General features: G+C 44.1%; 1 protein-coding gene across 1 annotated transcript in view; it reads right to left on the reverse strand.

Annotated features, from left to right (window-relative positions):
• Positions 1-608: 608 nt before the first annotated feature.
• LOC139220808 (disco-interacting protein 2 homolog C-like) overlaps positions 609-23816 on the reverse strand; it is a 56091-nt gene continuing 32883 nt past the window's right edge. The window contains exons 17-37 of the mRNA XM_070852657.1: positions 22713-22827; positions 21647-21786; positions 18492-18628; positions 17937-18145; positions 15595-15709; positions 14682-14883; positions 14498-14598; positions 13897-13977; positions 13455-13578; positions 13223-13344; positions 12368-12479; positions 10950-11059; positions 10425-10555; positions 8449-8617; positions 7433-7603; positions 6517-6629; positions 6372-6429; positions 2810-2884; positions 2009-2183; positions 1785-1908; positions 609-1206 (exon numbers count right to left, since the gene is read on the reverse strand). Coding sequence (XP_070708758.1) covers positions 954-1206; positions 1785-1908; positions 2009-2183; positions 2810-2884; positions 6372-6429; positions 6517-6629; positions 7433-7603; positions 8449-8617; positions 10425-10555; positions 10950-11059; positions 12368-12479; positions 13223-13344; positions 13455-13578; positions 13897-13977; positions 14498-14598; positions 14682-14883; positions 15595-15709; positions 17937-18145; positions 18492-18628; positions 21647-21786; positions 22713-22827 — 2837 coding nt within the window. The 3' untranslated portion in view covers positions 609-953. The remainder of the gene's footprint in view (positions 1207-1784; positions 1909-2008; positions 2184-2809; positions 2885-6371; positions 6430-6516; positions 6630-7432; positions 7604-8448; positions 8618-10424; positions 10556-10949; positions 11060-12367; positions 12480-13222; positions 13345-13454; positions 13579-13896; positions 13978-14497; positions 14599-14681; positions 14884-15594; positions 15710-17936; positions 18146-18491; positions 18629-21646; positions 21787-22712; positions 22828-23816) is intronic.

Raw genomic sequence — 23816 nt, forward strand, 5'->3', positions numbered from 1 at the left:
CCCTCAACCTTCAGAAAAAGGTGAATCTTTTTTTCTGAGCTACGCTGAAAACACACACACAGTTTTATTTCTATTTTTTTGGATGTTATCAGTGTGTTTCTGCACTTTAAACTTTTAGTGTTTCGAAAAAAAAAATTTTAAAAAAGAGGAAAAGTTTCTCATTTGTTCGTCTACGGATAAAATCTGTTGCGTGAATCACATTAAGACTACATATAATGTCCCTGACACACACACACACACACACACACACTCTCACACACACACACACACACACACTCTCACACACACACACACACACACACACAGGGTGCAGGTGGAGAGAGCTGCATATAGGGGCTACTACACCTCATTGTGTTTTAGGTACCTCTCCATATAGATTATTATGTCTATATACAATATTTATATTTTTACAGATATCTGGCTGCCCCTGTTCTAATTGAAATTATACCACAAATCTGGGATTTTTTGATTCCACCAGTGAAACATGATGACAGATACAGTCTCTAGTGTTTTTCTCTCTACTTTTACCTCCTAAAACCTCTGACAACGACACGCGGCAGGACGGCCGGAGCCGTCGCCCCGTACACAGTGTTCCCCTAAGGCTTTCTACAGTGACGAGCTCCCGGCGACGCTCACCAGATCGAACGGGGGTGTAAAAATAATCATACCACCACTGAGCAATCAATCAATCGATCAGTCAGTCAGTCAATCAATCAGCCAACCCACCGGCACAACACGACTTTAAAGAAAACGGACGATTTAAGACCACACCATATGCAGGTTCAAAAATACAGTACATCTTGATTTTGGGAAATAAATGAACAACAACGGCGATATGCACGGCATACAAACGCATGCTTGCTCTCCCTCTCTCTCTCACACACACACACACACACACACACACACACACACACACACACACACACACACACACACAGACACACACACTCAGGCTACATGTTGTAGGCCACGTAGATGGGGTCTAGCTGGTCTTGTAAGAAGCCGTCGCGGAGGTGCATGCGCTGTTTCTCGCCGCGGGAGTTGATGGGGATGACGCCGATGTCCGTCACCACGACCACACCCACGATCAGGTAGTGCTCCTCCAGCACCGCCTTGGTCACCATGGGAACCAGGTCCAGGGCCTCCTGCTCGGAGCCCTCCAGCTCCACCACCACCACCAGCAGGTTGGTCCAGGGGAAGACCGCACTGAGCAGGACACAGATTCATTATCGCCCCTGTTCGCCGTCCTTAGAGCTTCAAAACAAGCTTCAGTAGAAACTTCCTTTACAAAGCAGGTATTTTCCCACAGGACCAGTGTCCCTGACAGTTTATAACACAACCAGCTACATTACAATGCTGCTTACATGTAATTCTAGCAGTAATAACAGTAAAAACATACACTAGCACTAGCAGGGTCCACCTGTGAGCCAGGTGGGAATTTAAACACAGTACTTGTTATCAAGTGTTTTTAAATTGTGGTATTTCTACTTTTACTGACATAAAGCGTCTTAACTCATCTTCCACGGCTGCGTAAAACCAAAACTATGAGCTAAAAGAGGCTAAAAGGGAGTTTGGTGATTATTCACATCACACACATTTGGTCGACTGTTTCAAAGAACAAATAGATATATGAGGGAAAGACCTCCTCCAGATCACCCAACCCCACTTAACGGTGGGCTCAGCGGTAAGATGGAGGAAGGCCGGCACACTGGAAGGTGTTTTCTGAACCGTTGGAGCTCTACATGTATCAGGGAGTACTTTTATCTCCCCTAACAGAGACCTACCACTCCATGATGCTCTTGTGGGCGCGGATGACGGAGGTCTCGATGTCGATGGGATGGTACCTCATCCCCCTCAGCTCCATGGCCTCCTCCAGAGCTCCCACCACGAACAGAGCATCGTGCCTCTCTGTTTGGAGAAAACACACAAAGAGACGATGACGGACGGCGTGTCGGCGCTGGTGTCAGCGGACGGAGAGGAAACAGGGGGAGTCAGAGAGGAAACTGACCTCCGTTGGCGTCGGTGAGCTCGGTGCGGCGGAGGAAGCCCAGGTAGCCCGTCCTGGCCCAGCTGGTCTGAGTGTCTCCGAAGCTGAGTCTGGAGTTGAAGTGATCGGACTGGAGGACCTCCTCACCGTAACCGCTGTAGTACCCGCTGCCGTTATGAGCGCTGTGCACCCAGATCTGTGAGAGAGTCCGAACCATCTGCTGTTGAACGGTCTGAACACTTTTACACTGAATTTAAATCTATTTAAAACTTCAATAAGGAAACAACAGAGCAGAGACACACAAATACGTCATGTGGAGCTAAAAACAGAGAAAAAACAACTAAATTAATGTTAAAATTTAATCATACGAAGACCACAGGAGACAAAATGGATAGAAAGATGGAAGAAAAACACAAAGAGGAAGAAAAGACAGGAAAAGTAAAACAAAAAAGACAGAAAAATAGAAGAAGGGAGACAGAAAAGCTGCAAACGTGCAGGAAAAAAGAAAAGAATGGGAAAAACAACAGCGGGAACAAAGACCTAAAAAGAAGAGACAGAGGAGAAGATAAAATATAAAGAAAAGGACAGAACAGGTGAATCAAAAGCTACAAAAAAGGGGAAAATAAAGATAAAGAATATTAAAAAAGGAGAGAAAAGAAGAGAAAGATGGAAAGGAAAAGATAGGAGAGAGAGTAAAAAAGACAACATATGGAAAGAGGGAGGAAGACAAATAATGGAAAAGAAAGAATAAGAAAGAAGAAAAGGATTACAAACAAAGAGAAAGAAAGACAAAGAGGAAAGAAGGAAAGAGAAAGTGGCGACCTCTCCCAGGTGAGAGTCTCCCAGCGGCCCTTTGGTCTCTGGGTTCGCGATGATGATACGAACTCCAGGCAGGATCTGAAAAACACCATTAAGAATAAATACATTAAAAAGATTCTGGTGTTTTTAAACCAGGGTTTGAAATAACTAGTAGGTACAAAAGGTTTTGCAGCTGGCAGCTGAGATCAGGTGGCGAACGCACTGTAACGGCTGTGATGTAATCGTTTGAGAGAACCACACCTGATCAAAGTGGGTCTGGTTTTAGCCACTAACAGGCTCAGAGTGTTATTCTAAGTGTGTGACAGCATCATGGAAAGGATCCCTACAGAGAGAGACCTGGAAGATCCTTTTGGTTTAACCACAAACAGCCGTTATATCGCTCTCTGCACACACACCAGACTCCATTGAAGAAAACAGTGATTTTACCTTGCAGAACACTACCTACCTGGTCTGCAGCTGCCTCCATCATATGGTTTGTTTGAGCTATTGTGTGTGACACAAATACTCTACTGGATCTGAATTAACCCTTTCAAACCCCAAAGTCACACAGTAACACAAACAAACCGACTGATGAAGACAACGGTAGACCAGCAGCTCCTGTGTAAAACTAATGCTTTTGTGAATGGAGTCTGGTGTGTTTGAGGAGCGCGATAAAACGTCTGTTTCTGATTAAACAAAAGGGATCCTAGAGGTCTATTTCTATAAGGATCCTTTCCTTAATGTTCCTTAATGTTGTCAGACACTTAGACGAACAATCTGAGTCTGTCAATAAGCATCATGATCAGTTCCCCTGAACAATAACATTACAGCCATTGTAGCTCATTGTGGCCGCTCCTCTCACAGCTGCCGGAGGTTTGAAAATATCCTTTAACCCCTCTGAGATTTCTCCACATGCACAACAAACTCACAGATCAACATCCTGCTCAGGAGGAATCAAAATAAAAGAATGGGTCGACTTATAAACAGATTTTTCTTCCCACATGCAGTGAGTCAGAGCAGACAGTGGGCCGATGGACGGACGGCCCTCAAACATGACGTCAGCTGTGTGTGTGTGTGTGTGTGTGTGTGTGTGTCAGTGTGGGGGAAGACGAAGAAACGAGCGTCTCATCGGGCTCCAAGAAAAGACCCGTCAGTCTAACACGCAGCTGCAGAGACTCACAGATGGGGAGCGTTTTTCTAAACCGTCCTCTTTTCATTTAATGAACACTAACGAGCCGCGTTGATTAACCTTCAGTCTTAAATCGGTTAAATCCAAGAACTCAGGATGACTTTGTGTTTGCTCATTCTCCAGGTTACTCCTAACATACATCATTATTAAAACTGTGAGTGTATTACACGGTCTTTAACCCAAAAACAGATAAATTAAAGAAGTGGAGCAAAAAGGACAATATTGCTGTCTGAAATGTAGCACAGTTTAGGTAACAGGTCGGTGCAACATTCACCATCTTATCTGTTATTATTAAGTAAACAAGTAAGAAGAGGCTGCTGAGGGCTTTCAGGGGAGTTAAATCCTTTTCTGGCAGCTTTCACGGAAGCATCATCATCTCTTTGGCAGCAACGCTGAGCAGCTGCTTTCAGGCTTTATTCATTCTATGTATTTCACACAGATAAATACAATCTTCAACAATCATCAGATGGTTATTCTGTGTTTGACCTGCAGACCTGTAAGTTTAACAGCTGTTGTATCGTTCAGTTCAAACACACCAGACTCCATTTACAAAAACGGTAATTTTACCTGGCAGAACACAGGAGTAGCTCTTCTACTGCTGCCTCTATCAAAAACATTCTTTGTGTTATTGTGTGTTACACAAATATTGTGCTGGAGACAAACTAACCCTTTAAAACACCAAAGTCACACAATAACACAAACAAACTGCATTATCAAGACAGCAGTACACCAGCAACTCCTGTGTAAAATTGATGGTTTTGTCAATGGAGTCTGGTGTGTTTGAACTGAACGATACAACAGCTGTTTGTGGTTAAACCAAAAGGATCTTCCAGGTCTCTCTCTGCAGGGAAACTTTCCATAATGCTGTCAGACACCTAGAATAACACTCTGAGTCTGTCAGTGGTAAAAACACTTTTAGTGGACGTACTGTGACCAGGTGCAGTTCTCCTAAACGATTTCATTAACATCAGGTTCAGGTTTTCCAACAGAAAACTGGTTATTTCATCACTGATGCGTGTGACTGATTTTCTGTTTCATGTCAGCAAATGTTCTCTTGTTCTCACCAAGTTTTGGATCAAACTAACACAAATCGTCGTCTCTTTTTTCTCCCCCTCAGGTAGACGGTTTTATTTTTAGACGCTGTGCGACGCCGCCGGCTCTGCGGCTGACCTCGCCGATGGGGTTCAGCTCGTTGCTAAGAGATCTGTGATGAAACTGAAATGAGTGCCGCTCGGCGACCAGAGGGGGAACGTTGTAATTTGCTGCTGGATTCAAATTAAAGCAGCAGATCTGAGGTGCTGCAGGAGGACTAAATGTGACACGTGTATGAGAGTATTTGGCCTCACCGGGCAGCCTGAGTTTAATGAATTCAGACTTCTGTAGTCTTCTGATAAACTCTTCTCAGCCTTATATTTCAGGTGGGAGGGTCTGGTCTCAGCCAGCCTTTAGTTATGCACTTAAGGAGGCTTCATAACAAGGTTCAGGAACAATGACCACGCCTCATTTAAGCTCCTCGTATCCGTTTCTTCCCCCTTTTACTCTGTTTTCACATTCCTCCCACCCAAACCCTCCTCCTCTGAATTTAGGAGGCACCAACGAGAAGAGACGACTCCCCCCTCCCAGAGTCTCGACACCCAGCTTCCCTCCCGTCCTCATGACTTACTCCATCCAATAAACCATCCCTCCATCCCTCCTCTGCCGTCCCTCTTCACTATTCAATAACAAGTCAGGTTCCTTCATCATCTGTCAGGACGGGAACAGTATTTTTCTCTCTGCATCAGGAGTTCAGCGTCTCGCTATTTTGGGAAAACACGAGGAAGTTTTCTCTCGTCACAAAAGCGAGATGATGTTGAGTGAAGGATGTAGACGTGTACTTTCAGGTGCGACTGTGGGGCGTTTTCAGGTCTACGGGTCTATAAAAGAGGCTAATCGTGTGATGAATGACTTTCCTCACCCACACATCGGCACACACAGACGGGGGTGGGAGGATGGGAGGATGGGAGGATGGGGGGGGGCTGTTTCAGGGCTCGTCATGAGCTCAAAGCTGCTGTCTGGGTTGACTCACTGAATGTGGGAGGACGAGAGCAGAAGCAGTCCAATCTTCTGTCGTTCAATTTGCTGCCATTTTCGAGCATCTTCTGCAGCTTCCTGTCGTCTTAAAAAGGCTCCTCGGTAAAAATCTCTGCTCCGTTTGTTTTGCTTTCATCTGCTCAGGTTGTATTAACAAAGTCAGACGGGTCCAAAGGGACAGAAACCCAATTAAACGGATGTCTGTGTGGTTTAATTGTATCAGCTTTGGGCTTGCTGACAAAATATTGTTCTATAACCCACTTATTTTTGAATTAAATCACCAAGTGCTGCATCTACATCTGAGTCTAAACTCTGGGCCACACTCACCTTGCCAGACTCCATCAGCGGCAGACTGTGAGGAGAGCCTCTCTCCACCAGCCGAACCCTGAAACACACACCACGCATCAACGTCACAGTCTGTATACGTCACTTTGAGAAGGAAAAGGACGAAGTAAAAGTGTGACGGCGCTACCTGTCATGGCGCAGCGCCCTCATGTCCACGTACACAGTGGTCGGGTCCGGTCCTGACGTGCCCTGCAGCCAATCACAACACAGAGCGGTGAGCATGTGACCACAGAGTGACGTCTGCTGGAGGACGTTTGACATGCGGACTTGGAGGAGGATCGAACCGCCGATCTGCTTATTGACGGCCGAGCGGCTCCACCTCTGAACCACGGCAGCTCTTTGTTTGTGTTCTCTGGCTCTTGGTTAATTTTGCTTTTTATTGCTGCGACAGACACCAAAACTCTACTTTTTCAGTACTTTTGTTTAAGGAATACAAAGAACCTTTTTTTAAATCATTCAACAACAGACACCAAAGTTTTAACATGTTAAATGTTGCAGAAAAAGGAGTAAAATACAGTTCATGAATCTGACCGTATGCTGCAGGCTGTCCGTATGCTACATATCGTGGCGTCGTGTGTTTGTCTAAACGCTGTGAAATGGCCCTTTAAAATCCAGGGTTACTTCTTTGAGTCAAATGTAAAATTCCCTGACTTTCCCATGACTTTCCTCGGCACGCTTGTCGACTCAAGGTCGCTAACGTTGGAGCTAAAGACGAGAAACGGGCGCTGAGATCACAGCTGCTGGTGGAACTGGACAAAACCTGACGGAGACTCACTTGTACTAATGTTACTAAATAATAAATTAAATACATTTTACTTTTACTTTCTGTGAAATTCACTTATTTTCCACGACTCGTCCAATAATTTATTAAATTCTGTCACTTTCTCTGTCTGGAATAGACTTTTCTTGTCTGTGGGCACCCTGATAATCACATCCTTTCTGTCGTGCTGATGCTGTTTTTCCACACTCAGAAGTGTTGATGCGGCTGAGAGGAAGCATCCTGCAGAGCTTCAGGTGAACCGTGTTTTAACTCCGCCTGTTACCTGCAGGCAGATGGCCAGGTTGACTCTGCAGCCGAAGGCCGTGCTGACGGACCGCGGGTGCAGGCCGAGGTCTTTGAAGAGTTTGGAGAACGAGTGCGTGAGCGACATCCTGGGCCGCTCCTCCGCCACCACCACGCAGGCCCGGACCCGGGACAGGTCCAGACCCCGAGCCTGGACCAGAGACGGGACATAGAAACTTATCACTTTCATAATAATGATAATATTTAGAGCTTTTCCACTGGCTCCTGTTTGTGTTTTCAACATTAAGACTAAGCAAACTGGACTCATGGTGCATTAAAACAATGCTACAATGGTAATAATGAAATAAATGCAAAGGTGGAAAAGAAGATTTAAAAATTCTTTTTGTGAAATAATCGTACAAAAAACAAAAGTTAAGGTTTGTTCTTTGCTCTCTTCTTGACAACATAACTGTGTTTTTAACATCATTAAACTAAACAAGAAACGTTTGTTCCTCATTTTATTATTGATACCAGAGACACTCAGTCTGAAAAACTCTACCAGCTTCAAAAACTCTGATGGTTCCTGGGACGTCAAACAGTGATCACCCCCAGAAGGGACGGTTTCTATTTCGGCTCCTCGAGACGATTTAAATTTTTAAACAGTTCCTGGAAAAGTTCCTTCAGTTGAAACAGAAATCACTGCTGCAAAACCTCCTTTTCACACACAGATTCACAGCTGCAGTGTCGTATGGTGTGAAGGCACCACAGATCTAAAACCCTCCTGCAGTCTGATGGAGGGAAATAAAAATCTGAGCTCCTAAAAAATGCTTCTGGCTTCCTGACAAAATCGTCCCGTGGTTGAAAAAGGTTTAAATGTGTCTGGTAAAAGACACTGAACCACTTTTTAAAAACCACTCTGTGTTTTCCAATGTGAGTAATTAGTTTTATTATTATTCTTTATTTGCGTTTTTATCTTAAGGGTCTGATTTGATTCGCCTCATGTCCTAAACTGTTTCTAGCCATGTGAAGCACTTTATTAAATCGTGTGCCGCTGACCTTGAGCGCCTCGGTCTGCAGGCCGAGCCCTTTGGTGCACAGCTCCATGACGCTGTAGGAGCAGAAGGTGTCTCGCACCCTCAGCTGGCTGACGGCCAGCAGCCACAGCGCCGGGTTGGACTCCAGCTCCACCGGGGGAATCAGGATGGACTGGTGGCCTGAATACACACTGCAGAACAGACACAGCACACACTGAGTGCAACCTTTCAACATTTGCATGCGATAAAATGACCAGTTTTCTATTATATAAGTAAGTTTTGTTGAGATCGATGATGTAATTTCCAGCAAAAAGCAGCCGTGTATTACAACAACAAGGTGCAAATGAGTTATTGCTGCTTTGAAGTCATTGAGGAAGATGAGGAATCCTCATAGCGAAGGTGATTTGCAAGTCTGTTTTATTCATGTGACATTCAGCAGCAGAAATCTGCTCTCGCCAAGTTCAGAATTTATGAGCTGAAGATGTCAGACGAAGCAGCCCTGAGGTCCGGAGCCAGACTGCAGAGATTTACTGACAGTCTTTGACGGATAAACAGTTCAAGAGCGATTCTCTGTTTTTAAAGGACGCCAAGAAAGTTTCTGACATTCATCAGAGTTTGTGCGAACCTCAAATAATAAAAAAGCTGCTGAGGTGAACCATACTGACAGATGACAAGTGTAAAAAGTAAATAAAAATAAAAAATGTGTCAGTGATCATAAAGAACATACATTAAATGTCAAAAAGTGTGTCACCCTGGCTGTACTTCTACTGTGTATATGATAGATGTCATTTCCAAGGGCAGTGAGGCAAAAGTCTGCTAGAGATTAAAGGAGAACTGTGGTATTTTTAAACCTGGGCCCTATTTATACATGTTTTGGTGTCTGGTAGGTACAAAAAGTTTTGGAACTGGTCCAGTAGCTCACCACAGCTGCCAGCCGAGAAATGAGCTGCAATGCAATAATGAGCTAATTCTACCTGATAGGATTCGGGACACTGTGTTACCCAAACTAAACCTCAGAAACGCCAAAGTCACACAATAACACAAGCAAATTAATGGATCAATTCAAAGACCTGTGGGATCCTTTTTGTTTGACCAGAAACAGCCAATATTTCGCTCTCTTCAAAGCCACCAGACTCCATTGACAAAAACACTAATTTTACCACCATGCAGAACACAGGAGTTGCAGGTCTGCTGCTGCCTCGAATGGTTAGTTTGCTTGTATTGTTGTGTGACTTTGGTGTTTTAAAGGGTTAGTTTGATTCTATATTAACATTTTAAACATCAAAGTCGCAGCAACTAGACCAGCAACTCCTGTGTTCTGCAAGGTAAAATTACCATTTTTGTGAATGTAGTCTGGTGTGTTTGCAGACAGCGATATAACGGCTGTTTGTGGTTAAACCAAAAGGATCTTCCAGGTCTCTCTCTGTAGGGATCCTTTCCATAATGCTGTCAGACACTTAGAATAACACTCTGAGTCTTTCAGTGGCTAAAACAAGCACTTTTAGTGGACCCAAAGGACTACATTACAGCCAGTGCAGCTTGTTTCATGGCTGTTGCCTGAAGCGATGTACTGGATCAGTTCCAAAACATTCATTTAGACACCAAAATATGTAAAAACATGGCCCACGTTTAAAAAATACCGCAGTTCTCCTTTAATCTCGAACAGACTCCACCCTTCGAGTTTCGGTCTTTCCCAGTGAGGTCCAGCACTGACGTGGTCCCATCTGGTCTGATAAAGTCTGGCTTCCACAGATGGGGTTGAGGTCAGAAAGGTCAAGTTCGTCCACGCAAAACTGAGAAAGAAACATTTCTTTGCGCATGTTGAAAAAGAAAAGTCCCCCTGATGAGCAGATAGTGAGCGGTGTTTAGAAAATGATGCTATGAGCTAAAAAAGGAGTGAGTTCACCACCGCGAGTCCCGTCGGTCACGCCGCTACCGTAAAAACACTGATTACTAAACAAAGATGAACACATTATTAGAGTAGATGGAGACGCCGACCTGCAGAGACACCAGAGGACAAAGCCGAGGCCGCAGTAGGGATCCAGACAGATGGCCACTTCCCTGGACGGGTACAGCTCGCACTGCAGCTTCACCGACCGGCAGAAGGCGCCAACGGCATTATGGGACATCTAAAGCGAGGTGGAGGGAGGGACAGAGAGACACAACAACACACAAACACACAGACGAACAAGGAACAAGGCAGAAAGGTGGACAGTTAATCTTAAAGTGGGATGTTTCTGCAGAGGAATTCATTTGTTGAGGCACCGACCGGCTCCTCAGGTGGGTTTAAGGTTTAATAGATGCTGTTTGAGCATCAGGGCTGAAAAAAAGCTTCTTCTATCGAACACAACAGGACCTGTGTGAGCTCTGTACTTAAACAGACCTGACTGCTCTGCCGTAAACTGCTGCAGCCCTGACAGCCGAATTTAACTAATGAATAAACGGAGGGAAGTGCGTCCAGGCGGCGGGGAGGGGCGGCTGTAAGCGGTTTGCTCGGGTGACGGGGATTAAGGCTGAGCTGACCTGAACTCCGGCCAGCATGCCGGTCGTAGACACGCTGAAGTCCAGATAGGCCAGGCCGTCAGGGTTGGTGGGCTTGTAGAGAGCTGGAGGCTTCTTCTTTGGCAGATCATCTGCAGCACACACACACACACAGACACACACACATTTTTGTTTTCTCACACTCAAGAGGACAGCATGTTGAGTTACATTCATTTCAGACACACTGACCTCCAGCTGAACCCACAGTGCTGCGATGGTCATTGATTAGAGATTAAAAATGTCCTGTTGTTGCAGCCGTTTTGTCACATTTAACCAACATTTGCGCCTTAAGGATTAAACAGTTCAAACCAGATTGTTTCAGCTTCAGAAAATGTTTATGAGACATAAAATAACGTGCACTCATGCGCATCAGTAAACTCAGTCACATTATAGATTCTTTCCATCTGGATCCACACAACATCACATGTTTTAGGGCTAAAACGTCGACAAATGTGTCCAACGAGCAACCACGTCCCAAAGTGCTGCTGTATAAAGAACTGATGGAGGTCAGCGAGTGTGTGGGCGTACAGAGAAAACGATGCCGGTGTGTGTGTGTGTGTGTGTGTGTCGCCCTAAATCAGTGTTTAATATCAGCGATGAGGCCTGATCTACACGCTCAAACACACCTGGACATTAACCTTATATTTACTTTTCCTTTGCTAGAATCTAACTTCAGGTGCATGTTTTAATCCTTTTCTGTTGATACAAACTAGTTTCAGATTTTCTGTTCACGTCTGATGTCGTCGCTAAAACCTGCCGTTGATCCTGCTGCTGTTAAAGGACGACGTCCGTGTTATAATTATATAAATATTGTCTTATTCTACATATTTCATTGTTCTTTTTTTATTCTTCTTTATGCTTTTATGTTTGAGATGTGTGGGTGATCATTATTTCCTTTGACTGTTCTTGGAAAAAAACATGTTCAAATATCATAAAATGTTCTAATAAGATACATTTAATAGTTAATTTCTTGTTTAAAAGGGTATTTAATGGTTATTAACCTACAGAAAAATACAGCTGTGAGTATATGAAGTAATTTCTACATGTGATTTAACTGAGTATTAATCATGAGGGATTATAAAGAGATCTGCCTGGAAAATGTCAAAGATTGAACAGTCGATTGCCAACGACAGGTTTGTGTTTCCGGCCCTCTTGGATGAGTGGATCCATGTTGTGTTTGTATGTCGTGTTGTTGATGGTAACAGTGACAAACTTTGACAGTAAACTGCAGCGAAGACGAAGATGAAGCTAGAAAACATTGATGTAAACAGTGCAGGTTTCAAAGTATTTAAAAAAAAATCTGCTTTGAGTCGAGGTGACGTGTTCTTCTGATGGTCAAAGTCAGGGTTCAGGTTTCCATGTGTGTGTGTGTGTGTGTGTGTGTGTGTGTGTTGCTGTACCAGTGTCGAGGACAGGCGGCCAGTTCCTGATGTCCACAGTGGCCGTGGCCTCCTTGGAGCGCAGCAGCTTGCAGATGACGCCCGTGGTCATCACACAGGCCGAGTGGCTGACCTGCAGACACAGACGACGGGGGAGGGGCACCTTTAATATACAGTTACATGATATATTATATTTAATTCCTTCCTCAAGAGGGTCAGAAACCCCTGGTCCTGCAGCCAGTGGAGTGATTTACTAAACAGTGATCAAGTATTTTTAAACCTGGGCCCTATTTTTTACATAATTCCTGATCACAGTAGATCCACTAAAAGTGTTTGTTTGATCCACTGACAGGCTCAGAGTGTTATTCTAAATGTGTGACAGCATCATGGAAAGGATCCCTACAGAGAGAGACCTGGAAGATCCTTTTGGTTTAACCACAAACAGCCGTTATATCGCTCTCTGCACACACACCAGACTCCATTCACTAAAACAGTAATTTTACTTCACAGAAAATGGGAGTTGTTGGTCTAGCTGCTGTGACTTTGATGTTTTAACATGTTAATGCAGATCCAAACAAACCCTTTAAAACCACCAAAATCACACAATAATACAAACAAACCAACCGATTGAGGCAGCAGCAGACCAGCAACTCCTGCGTTCTGTGAGGTAAAATTAGTGTTTTTGTCAATGGAGTCTGGTGGCTTTGAAGAAAGAGATATAACAGCTGGATCACGGCAAGGTTGCCCTGAATGATTACACTGCAGTCTGTTTAATATTTAAAAGCCTGTAATAATATTTACTATATTTTAATGTTGGATAAAATGACAAAACCTTTCAAGGAAAACACAACATTAATCAAAAACTAAAATCCCAACCTCGACGATCATCTTGACCGTGGGCAGGGTGGTGGAGATGTTCTGAGGGTGCGGCGGTCGCACCGTGATGGGAACACAGCCGGCGTACATGCTGCCGTAGAAGGCTGCGATCAGGTCAATACCTGTAGGCCACACACACACACACACACACACACACACAGGTGTGAATGATCTGTTCAGTTCAAACTGCACACATGTTGGTGTGTAAACGACAGCGTGCATCATGTCGGACCTGGCGGGTAGACCAGAGCGACGTGGTCTCCCTCCTGCAGGCCTCCTCTCTCCATCAGCAGAGCCGCCACTCGCTCGGCCCTCTTATGGAGCTGCAGGCAGGTGAGGGAGCTGGACACCGCCCCCTGGAGGAGGGGAGGGAGCAAGAGAGGTCACAAACCCAGTTTAGAGTCACAACACTTTGGTTTCTTCAAACTCAACACTTTTATTCTGTAATTTTGTCCCATTTTGTCCAGCGTACTCCACATTTTTCACCCTAATCTATACGTCCCAGCTCAGATTTTCATCACAGTTGAACATTTTATCTGACTAAAGCTGCAGCACCTTCTGTATTCAGTTCTAAATTAGTCTTGAGTGAGTGTCCAGTGATGGGATGTGCTGTGACACAGCTGGGAGACTGATCCTCTGTGATGTGAGCTGTGATGGGAGGAGTGTGTCGTTACCCTAGAGCTCAGCAGGGTGTAGAGGACGTGGTCCGGTGTGGTCTGAGCTCTCCACTGCAAAACCTCCGACAGGAACAGGAACTGAAAAACAAAGAGACGCCATCAGCGGCCGAGACGCCCCGGGTCTTCTTCACCACACATCTTTTATATTATTACTATTATGTTTATCTTTTATTCCTTCGTTTATCTTTATTATAATTACTATTGTCATCAAGTTAGAATCTAATTTATTGTATCTCACTGTCATAATTCTTATTTTGGTTTATACTTTTTAGTATATTTCATCCAATTTTTTTAATCTAGTCTTATTTTACTGGTATTACATTATGTAATAAACAGTGCGGCACATAATATAAGTAATAAATGTAGTGATATAATATATTATATATATATATTATTATATATTATGTAAGAACAGCATGTGCAGAGTATAGTATAATGTGGTATAATATCATATTTTATATATATTAAATGGATAATAAGTTTATTATGATATAAAGTAACATACAATAGATCCAATATGAGCAGCGACCAGCCTTAAAGTGTGTGTGTGTGTGTGTGTGTGTGTGTGTGTGTGTGTGTGTGTGTGTGTGTGTCTCACCTGGTCGTTGTCGTCAGTCTGTCCCAAATCTCTGCCGCTGGCCTGAGCGATCCGCTTCCCCGACACCAGATTCCCCACCATCACAGAGGCAGGGCCGATCTCTGAAACACACACACACACACATTAACACGTGACGGAGCTACACGCTGACGCCACGTGGAGAAGGAGGAGAGCGCTCCCACACCTGGCTGTTTCTGCCGGGGCTTGGGCAGGTTGGTGACGCAGGTGTGGGGGCACATGAGGACGTTGCAGGGGTGCAGCCCCCCCTCCAGGTACAGCTGCTTGATCTCCGACAGGTGGATGCCGCCCAGAGGAGTCTTGGGCAGAGTGTTGGCCGGGACCAGAGCCAGGCAGAAGACCCCCACTCCGTGGATGCTGTCGATGGCCTGAGGCGGAGGAATTAGTGAGAGACTACGGTTCAGGTTTGGAAACATATCTGTGGATAAACTTTGAATTAATCGAGGAGTTTGATATTTTAGTTTGAATATCTTCCACTGAAAGGAGTCGAACTGTTTGTCTTTCTGTGTGTTTTTCATTTAACATTCACACGTAAGGTGAAGCAAATCTATTTTATACAGCATCTTTCACACACAGGGTGATTAAAAGTGCTTTACGGGGACATAAAACACGATAAAAACAAGACACTGAAACATTAAACTGCACGTAAAAGAGAATAAAAGCACAAGAAAATAAACAGTTAAAGCTTAAGAGAAGATAATAAAAGCATGTGAATGAACAGATACAAATTAAAGATGCCGTAAAATATGCTGTGCAAACATGTGTGTGTTTATATTTTACTGACAAACTGCTTCCATGATTTTATAAATGATGCCGGAGAAACAGCAGGTGATAAAAGATGCTGCAGTAAAGGAGTTTAATCTTTACATTCTTATTTCCTCTGTTGCATTTGGGGCAACTCAGACCTTCACTGCTAATTTATTATATACATGTGTTCCTTTGCTTGTGTGAAACACTTTGAATTGCCTTTGTGTCTGAAATGTGCCGCATAAATAACATCCTTGATTGTTACCATGGCAACCCCCTTACAGCTCTTACAGTTTGTTTTTTTTTTTTTTTAAAAAAGAAGCGTGCTCTACCTGCAGGACGCGGCTCATCCACTGGAAGCTGTCCTCCTCGGTGGAGTCGGGCCGCTGCTCGGCCACCACCACGATCCTCTCGTCCCTCAGCACCGTCACAGAGAACACCGCTATCCTGCAGGGGGGGGGGGCGGAGGACAAACATCTCTCAGTGGAGCTCAGAGCCGTTTAGGTTTCATTCCTCTTTTACCGCATCTGCTTTTTCTTTTTCTATGAAGTGGTGGTTTGACGGTTTCACTCGTAAAACTGAGCGAACTGGGAAGAAACTGTTGTTTTGGAGCCTCTGCTACATGGTGAGCTCCAGATGCCTCCATCAGGGCGGAGGTTCAGTCTCCTATATCAACCTATAACCTATATATAGATCTTGTGCTGCGTCCTGATTGATTTATTATAAGTGGTTGTGTTGGACTTCTGTCTGTCCTTCAGGTACATTACAGTTGACCATTTAACTCATCCCCTCACTGATGAGGTTCTTCCTGGACTCTATATCTGGAGCTACAATCACATTTCTGTAACTTCTCCTCCACAGTCACAACAACAACCAAGCAAATTTATATAACTAAGTTACAGAAATCATGCTTATGTGGAGCAAGAGGATTTATTCAAGGGATAACGTCTATATTTTTAAACCTGGGCCTCAGTTTTAGAATAGGTCCAGTAGATCAGCTCAGGTGGCAGCTGCAAAACGTGCTGCAACAGCCATTATGTTGTCCTCAGTGGCAAAAAACTGCTTGTTTTTGCCACTGACAGGCTCAGATTGTTATTCAAAGTGTCTGATAACATTTTGGTAAGAATCTCTACAGAGATAGACCTATAAGATCATTTTTGTTTAACCAGAAAAGGCCATTATATCGCTGTCTTACACACACCAGACTCCATTCACAAAAACACTAATTTAATGTCGCAGAATACAGGAGTCGTTGGTCTAGTTGCTGTGACTTTGATGTTTTGTCATGTTAATGCTGATCCAAACTCACCCTTTAAAACACAGAAGTGACACAATAATACAAATAAACTAACTAATTGAGGCAGCAGTAGATCAGCAACTCCTGAGTCCTGTGAGGTAAAATTACCGTTTTTGTCAATGGAGTCTGGTGGCTTTGAAGAGAGGTTAAACAAAAAGGATTCTACAGGTCTTTCAGTTACAATCTGAGCCTGTCAGAGGCAGAAACAAGCACTTTTAGTGGACTTGCTTTGATGGGTGCAGTTGCCCCAAAGGAATAGGTTGACACTGTTCATTTTTCATCAGTACACACACAAGCTGTGACCCCTGATCCAACATTTTAGACTTAACTATGCTGTTAAAAAAGAGCTTCAAAAGTTATCTGGAAGAAAAAAAGGGTTCGTGAAGACACAAAAAGGCCAAAATATCTGATCAGAAATGTGACTCAGTCAGGTTTTAAGTGCCTGGCGACACCTCAGAGGAGAGCGACAGGGATCTGAAGAAAATGTTCGTCTCTTAGAGGTTCATTCACTTTCAGGTGGAAGCTGCACTGCAGGCGGATTAGAGCTCAGAGTGTGTTTGATGCTTCCTGGACTCCCTCCACCTTCTGCACCCCCCCTAAACTTTGAATCAAAAATCAATTTCATCTCGACATGAGGAACATTACGGCTCCGGTCTGAACTCGAGTGCACAGCCGGTTTATTTACATGATGCCATAAGCGAATATCTGACCAAGCACATTTTCCTTCCCCTTCTAGACGAATGCAGTCTGTTCATGGACACGTTAAACTAATAAAGTGAGAGACACACTGTTTTCTGTTTGATTCATGTCTAAGTTTTGGTTTCCTTATTTCTTTAATGCCTCCAGAATTGACAGCTGCACATAATAACCACCAGCTGAACGAAGAGGAGCTGCTTCTCTCCGCCACGTCGCACTGCCAAGTCTCTACAGCAGCCCAGAACGGACAAACAGGGGCCTTTTGTGCTTCTACGTTGCAGCGGCAGCTTGGAGGAGGACCAGGCTGATTATGTAGCACCAGAGAAGCTCCTCCTCACTGCTAGATGCCACTACATCCTTCAGACTGGCCCTTTAAGCGGCTCAGGGAGACGTCATCAGACCCTGTCAGGTAAAAGATGAATTTCCTCCTCGCCGGCCGTGGACACAATTAAACTTCACTCTATTACCGTTTCTGGATTCATCCCTTATTGCTCTACTTTATAGGATTTATTGTGTGCGGGGGCTTCGCTCATCGATCACGGTGACAGTAAATGTGCCGTTATTGAACATCTGGCTGCTTTTCAACTCCTGTCGACGGGAATTATGGTAAAAAATATTCACTGTGACTTCTAAACGCTCCTCTGGGTGTTCTGCTCTTCTCTCTCCTCTTGTCCCACTCACCTGCCCCTGTAGACGAACTTCATCGGCTCCACCGCCAGCGCCGTGGCGACGATGTCGTCGGCGTTGTGCCTCCGCCCGCTCACCATAATCAGCCCGTCCATCTTGCCGGTGATGAAGACGAGGCCGCCGGGGCCGATGAAGCCCAGCAGGCCGGTCCGCACGAAGGCGTACTCGCTGACCAGCCCCCCGCTGGAGCTCACCGGGTACACCTGCGAACACACCGGCGTTCAGCCGCAGAGTCGCCATGGCAACGGGCCAGCGCCAGAGCTGCACGATGGAGCTCAAACCGGCCATCACAGTGTTTTTGCCTGTTTATAGTGACAATGTCATGCTGCTGCTCTCAGTAAAGTGGGCGTGGGGCCTGCTGAGGCATCTGGTGTTCATTTAGTTTAACCACAACACGCTCAGGAAACATGTGACGCCGGGAGACGGTGACATTTAATGACTAACATCATAAATAATATCCACAAGAGAAGAGAACTGAAGAACAAATACCTCAGGTTTGTGCTTCAGTGTTTACAGAACAGTATAAATGTACCGTCAGAGTTCACAAACCTCAAAGGTGTTCTTGGTCATGCCGGTGAGGCCATAGTAGGAGGTGCCGGTGGCGATGGAGCAGACGCAGAACTCGCCGATCTCGTCGGTCTGGCAGAGCTGAGGGACGCCCTCTGGTTTCACCACACACACCAGGCCTGTGGGGGAGGCGGGGAAGAGAGAGAGAGAGAGAGAGAGAGACAACACCTTTCAAATTCAGCGTCTCCTTTAACAACATGACGTCTACCTGTCTGTCAGATAACTAATGTTTTACTGTTTAGCTGTGCAGAGGAGAATAAATGAAGACATCCAGTCACCACCAGATTCTGTTCGAGCTTGTTTTTTCCATGGAGACACTGAGGAGGTCATATTTATGTTATTATTATTTATTTATTAGAATAATTTATTATATATATTTAAAATTACTTCAAGGAAAAAAGGGGCTGAATTAACTTGTAATTTTTATCATCAAAACCAGTTTAGATGTGACATGTTTTTTGCAAAATGGTGAAATTAATGAAACTCTGGGGGCAATTTTTTATTATTTTAATTCATATTTTGTACTAATGTATAATCTAGATTACAAGTTACATCACTGGAAGTCACAGTTTTAACAGAAGACACAGAGAAACTATATGTTGGCCCACTTTTGTCTTCTTCCTAGAGGATAATATACTGCAGAGGCTTCACAGATGGAAAACACTGTAATCGTAATTAGAATAGTAGGCGGCATTTGTTTTTGACCGTAGCCGAAGCCTTTAATTATATTAAATTGATTTAATTTCACTGGGTTTTACATTTCACCAAGTACGAGTTGGATTTGTTTAGTCTTGTTTTCAATAAAAATATATATTTTTTAGAGGGAAAATAGATTTTTTTATTTACCAACCAACCCTTAAATTCTTCTTTCACAATCTTTGAAATATTTCAGCAATTTTCTTTTTAATCATGTTAAGATAACTCATGCAATAGAGGGTTGAGCAGCAGGAGGTGGGGCCAGTATATTCTCATTATCAGGAGAGATTTTATCGTCCCATGACACAGAATAAAACACGGCACCTCCACCTCCACCTCCACCTCGACGATCAGCCACAGGTGGAGATTTCCAGGCCGATGATCTCCTCTGGAAGAAAAACCTCCTCATCTACATTACAGGGCCGAGGAGAAGGGCTCCACTGATGCTGACAGATTATTTTATCCCTCCTCTCCATCACCAGCTACCCTGGTGTTGCAGCGGGTGCAGTTCCCGTGGTGAACACGGGGTGGTGTCAGCTGACAGCGACAGGAAGTGGGTGCTGCAAAGAAGGAAGCTGTGAGTGTGTAACAGCGCTGTTTGATTAGCTGCGGCGGCCTGAGTGTTTGATCAGCGGGGATTACACGTTCCCTTCTGCAGATTACTGCCTCCTTTATGGATTAGAAGAGACAGACCTTGACTTCCTCATGCGCGGATTCTATTTACATCCATCCATTTGTGTTGTACAGACTCACTCGTGGCGCTGCTGGAGGACGACGTACAGTACTCCTTATGGAGAGTCTCGCATTACAATGTTTATTTCCAGCGTATTCATCTGTATGTTTACCTGTGGAAAGGTTTTGATGATGCTGAGCACTTTTACAAGGATGAAATAACACAGTAAGGACACATTTTTACAAATTAAAGGAAAACCTGGGCCCCAATCTTCAATCTGCAACCTCAGCCAATCAAAATACATCCACTAAAGGTGCTTGTTTTAGCCACTGACAGGCTCAGACTGTTATTCTAATTGTCTGACAGCATTATGGAAAGGATCCCTACAGAGAGAGACCTGGAAGATCCTCTTTAGTTAACCAGAAACCGACGTTATATCCCTCGGTTCAAAGCCACCAGACTCCATTGACAAAAACAGCAATTTTACCATGCAGAACACTGGACTTGCAGTTGCTAGTTCTTGTGAGTTTGGTGTTTTTAACACGTTAGTTCAGATCCAAACACAGTTTTTAAAACACCAAAGTCACATAATATCACAGATAAACTAACCGATCGTGGCATCAGTAGACTAGCAACTGATGTGTTCTGCAAGGTAAAATCACTGTTTTTGTCAATGGGGCCTGGTGGCTTTGAACTGAGCAAAAACAATAAAGGATCTTACAGGTCTGCCTCTGTAGGTTTAAAAACACTGGCGTTAATCTCAAAGGCTGTAAAATACAAAAAGAGCACTTATAGCTGAATTAATCAGCAATCGATCGATCTTTTAAGCTTTTTTTTTTTTTAAGCAGAAATGTAAATAATTCCAGCTTCTCGTGTCACAAATCTTTTCTGGTTCTTTTAAGTCTTTTCATGATGCTGCACTGAATGTCTTTGAAAATATGATGTAAACTCAATGATTAAATAAATCATCGCTGGTTGTCGCCCTAATTCAATTTAATGAAATTATCAAAAACAGGTTTAATTAATTGGGTCCGTGACGAGTCAGCCAAACACTAACGTCACTGCTGTCTGTGGCCTCTTCATTAGGACGTGAACAGATGATGCAGGACGTCCTAAAAGCTTTTTTATGCTCTGTATTACCTTGTTAAACTGCCCGTGTGACTTTGTCCTCAGAGACAAACCTCTGCTGATCAGAACGGATCGCAGCCACGCAAACTCTCCTCTCGTCTTTTGTGTCTCTTTCAGGCGTCGAAGCTTTTGGAAAACCTAAAGCAGAACCCACTGAACTCGCTCGGCCACGAGGGGTCGGGCTGCACCGTTACACACCCTCAAAACTAATTCTGTGATTTAATGGATTTGATTTTTCTGCCATTCGGTGCTCGACGACGCAGAAGGCCGTCACGTACTCACTGTATAAAAGAAGTAAATGACCCACACGTCCTATCTAACTTGTTATATGAGCCTAAAACACTGAGCGTTACTCAGTTTATAAGACAAATGATGCCTTGCTTCATGAAATATATTCAAATATTTAAACTAAGTCTTCAAATGTAAACACAAGAAGCTGCAAGAGAACTTTAAGAAGTCTGACCGCACATTTAATAAAAAGGTTTCAGAGAACTGTATCACTAATCAATCAATGGAGGGGTGATATTGACTTTAGTTTCCGTCTGTGTGTAAAATAACAAATACAAACATTATTAAAGTTTTAAAGTATTATTAGTGTTTGCTTCTGGAGCTGAAAACACACACACACACACACTCGTACCTCCTGGTGTGACAGTGCCAACGTCCTGCACTGTGAGCACTGAGAGTCGCTCCTCCGTGTCGACCCTGACGACCCCGTAGGTCAGACCCTGCATGGACAGGACGCCGCGGCCCGGAGGCTGGCTGCTGTCCTCCACCGGCCTGGACGACACACACACACACACACATTACGGACATGTACATACACACACGGCCACGTTAACTCAGCTCTGTGTGATCGTGGTGCGTTCAAACACCCACATGCCTCCATATTAGTATCTACTATAAGATTCAGTAAGCCCCAGTGCAGAGTCTGTCAAGTGCAGAACGCCACAAGTACCAGGATGCAAGCCAGCATGCTTCTCTGGCTACTCTGACCCACAATCCTCAGCGCTGTGGAGGTATTCCAGTATTTCACTCACATGTGCCCCTGAAAACAGACCCGTGCTGACAGGAAAAATAACTAACGAGATCCTTTTTTCCCTCTGCTGTTAATCGTTCTTTGTGTCGGTGTCACAGTAGAGATTTCACTCCAGTCCTAGAAGAAATAAACTGTTTCTTAATAAACACTGTGGACGTTTTGCACTAAATTACTGTGTGTGTGTGTGTGGGAATCTTAGCGTAGTGCAGTTAGCATGAAGCCCTCAAGTGACACCGATGTACGAGCAACAGGGTCAAAGTTCAAGGTGCCTGCAACAGTATGTACATGGGATGTCTATAGTTTGTGTGTTTCAGAGCACAGTGATCCAAACCCAGTACACTTTTTGTCAAATTTAGCAAATGTCTCAGTTTCAAATGATCGACACACAAATACAGGAAACAAAGAAACAGTAACCCAGCGTGTTCTGTGCGCCAACTATCTAAATATACTAACTAGCTAAAGATCAACAAGCTCTGTCCAGAACCAATGGCTCCTGCTTTAAAGGGCTCAGCTTTGTTGCTGCTTCGGTATCAAACATTCACCTAGTTAAAAACACTGAACTCTAATCTTATATGAATATAATCTTAGAAATCTGATTTGTCAGGTTGATCACGTGTCGTCTCGGCTCCTCTTCTCTGTGTTGGTGTGTGTGTGGTTGTGTGCGTACCTCCTGATGGCCACCGTCAGGGCCTCGGGGGAGCTGGCGCAGGGACAGATGACATCGGCCCTCAGCCCCTTAGTCTGAAAGACGTTGAGGAAGGCGTCGCAGGAGGAGATGGACCCTGGCGGACAGAAATAGCCACAAACTGTCAGAACTGTTTCAGTGAAGGTGCTGAACTCACACAGCAGCGAGGTGTTTCGTCAAATATTCTGGCTCTCCGAATGACACTCAGGACCGTTTTATACAGATACAGATACCTCAGAGTGTTATTCTAAGTGTGTGACAGCATCATGGAAAGGATCCCTACAGAGAGAGACCTGGAAGATCCTTTTGGTTTAACCACAAACGGCCGTTATATCGCTCTCTGCACACACACCAGACTCCATTCACTAAAACAGGAATTTTACCTCAAAGAACACAGGAGTTGCTGGTCTAGTTGTTGTGACCATGATGTTTTCTTCTAAAAGTTCAGGTCTGAACTAATATATTAAAACACCAAAGTCACACAAATAACACACACAAGCTAACTGATCGAGGCAGCAGTAGATCAGCAGCTCCTGTGTTCTGCAATGTAAAATCACTATTTTTGTGAATGGAGTCTGGTGTGTGCTATATAACGGCTGTTTGTGGTTAAAACAAATGCATTTAAATCTATAAAGGTAAAGTATATGTTATTATATATGACACTATTAGATTGTTCAGTCCAGTGGTTCCCAAACTACGGGTCGGGCCCCTTTAAAGGGTCACACACATAAATCTGAGGGGAACTTTTGGACTTTTCTCTAATCGTTTCTTTCTAAACTTCTAAACAAAAACACAAAGCAACAGCAACTTATTTCTAAACATTTAATACCAGTTTTATGTGATTCCTCCCTGAAGCTGTTTTAAATCCATCCTCAGCTTTATTTTTTATTTCCTCCAGCTGTGAGCGGCTTCGCTGTTTCATCCGTGTTTTAACACGAACACTCAAAAACAATCTCAACTCGAGGGTCCGCGCCAGCGGATGGAGCTCAGGTGTCGTATTGTGGAGTGCACTTGTGTGAACAACACTTTAATACTCAGAGCTCATGTAGATTTTATGAAAACATTAATGTGATAAATTGTGGTTTT

Source organism: Pempheris klunzingeri, chromosome 21, assembly GCF_042242105.1.
Source record: "Pempheris klunzingeri isolate RE-2024b chromosome 21, fPemKlu1.hap1, whole genome shotgun sequence".
Classification (NCBI taxonomy): Eukaryota; Metazoa; Chordata; class Actinopteri; order Acropomatiformes; family Pempheridae; genus Pempheris; species Pempheris klunzingeri.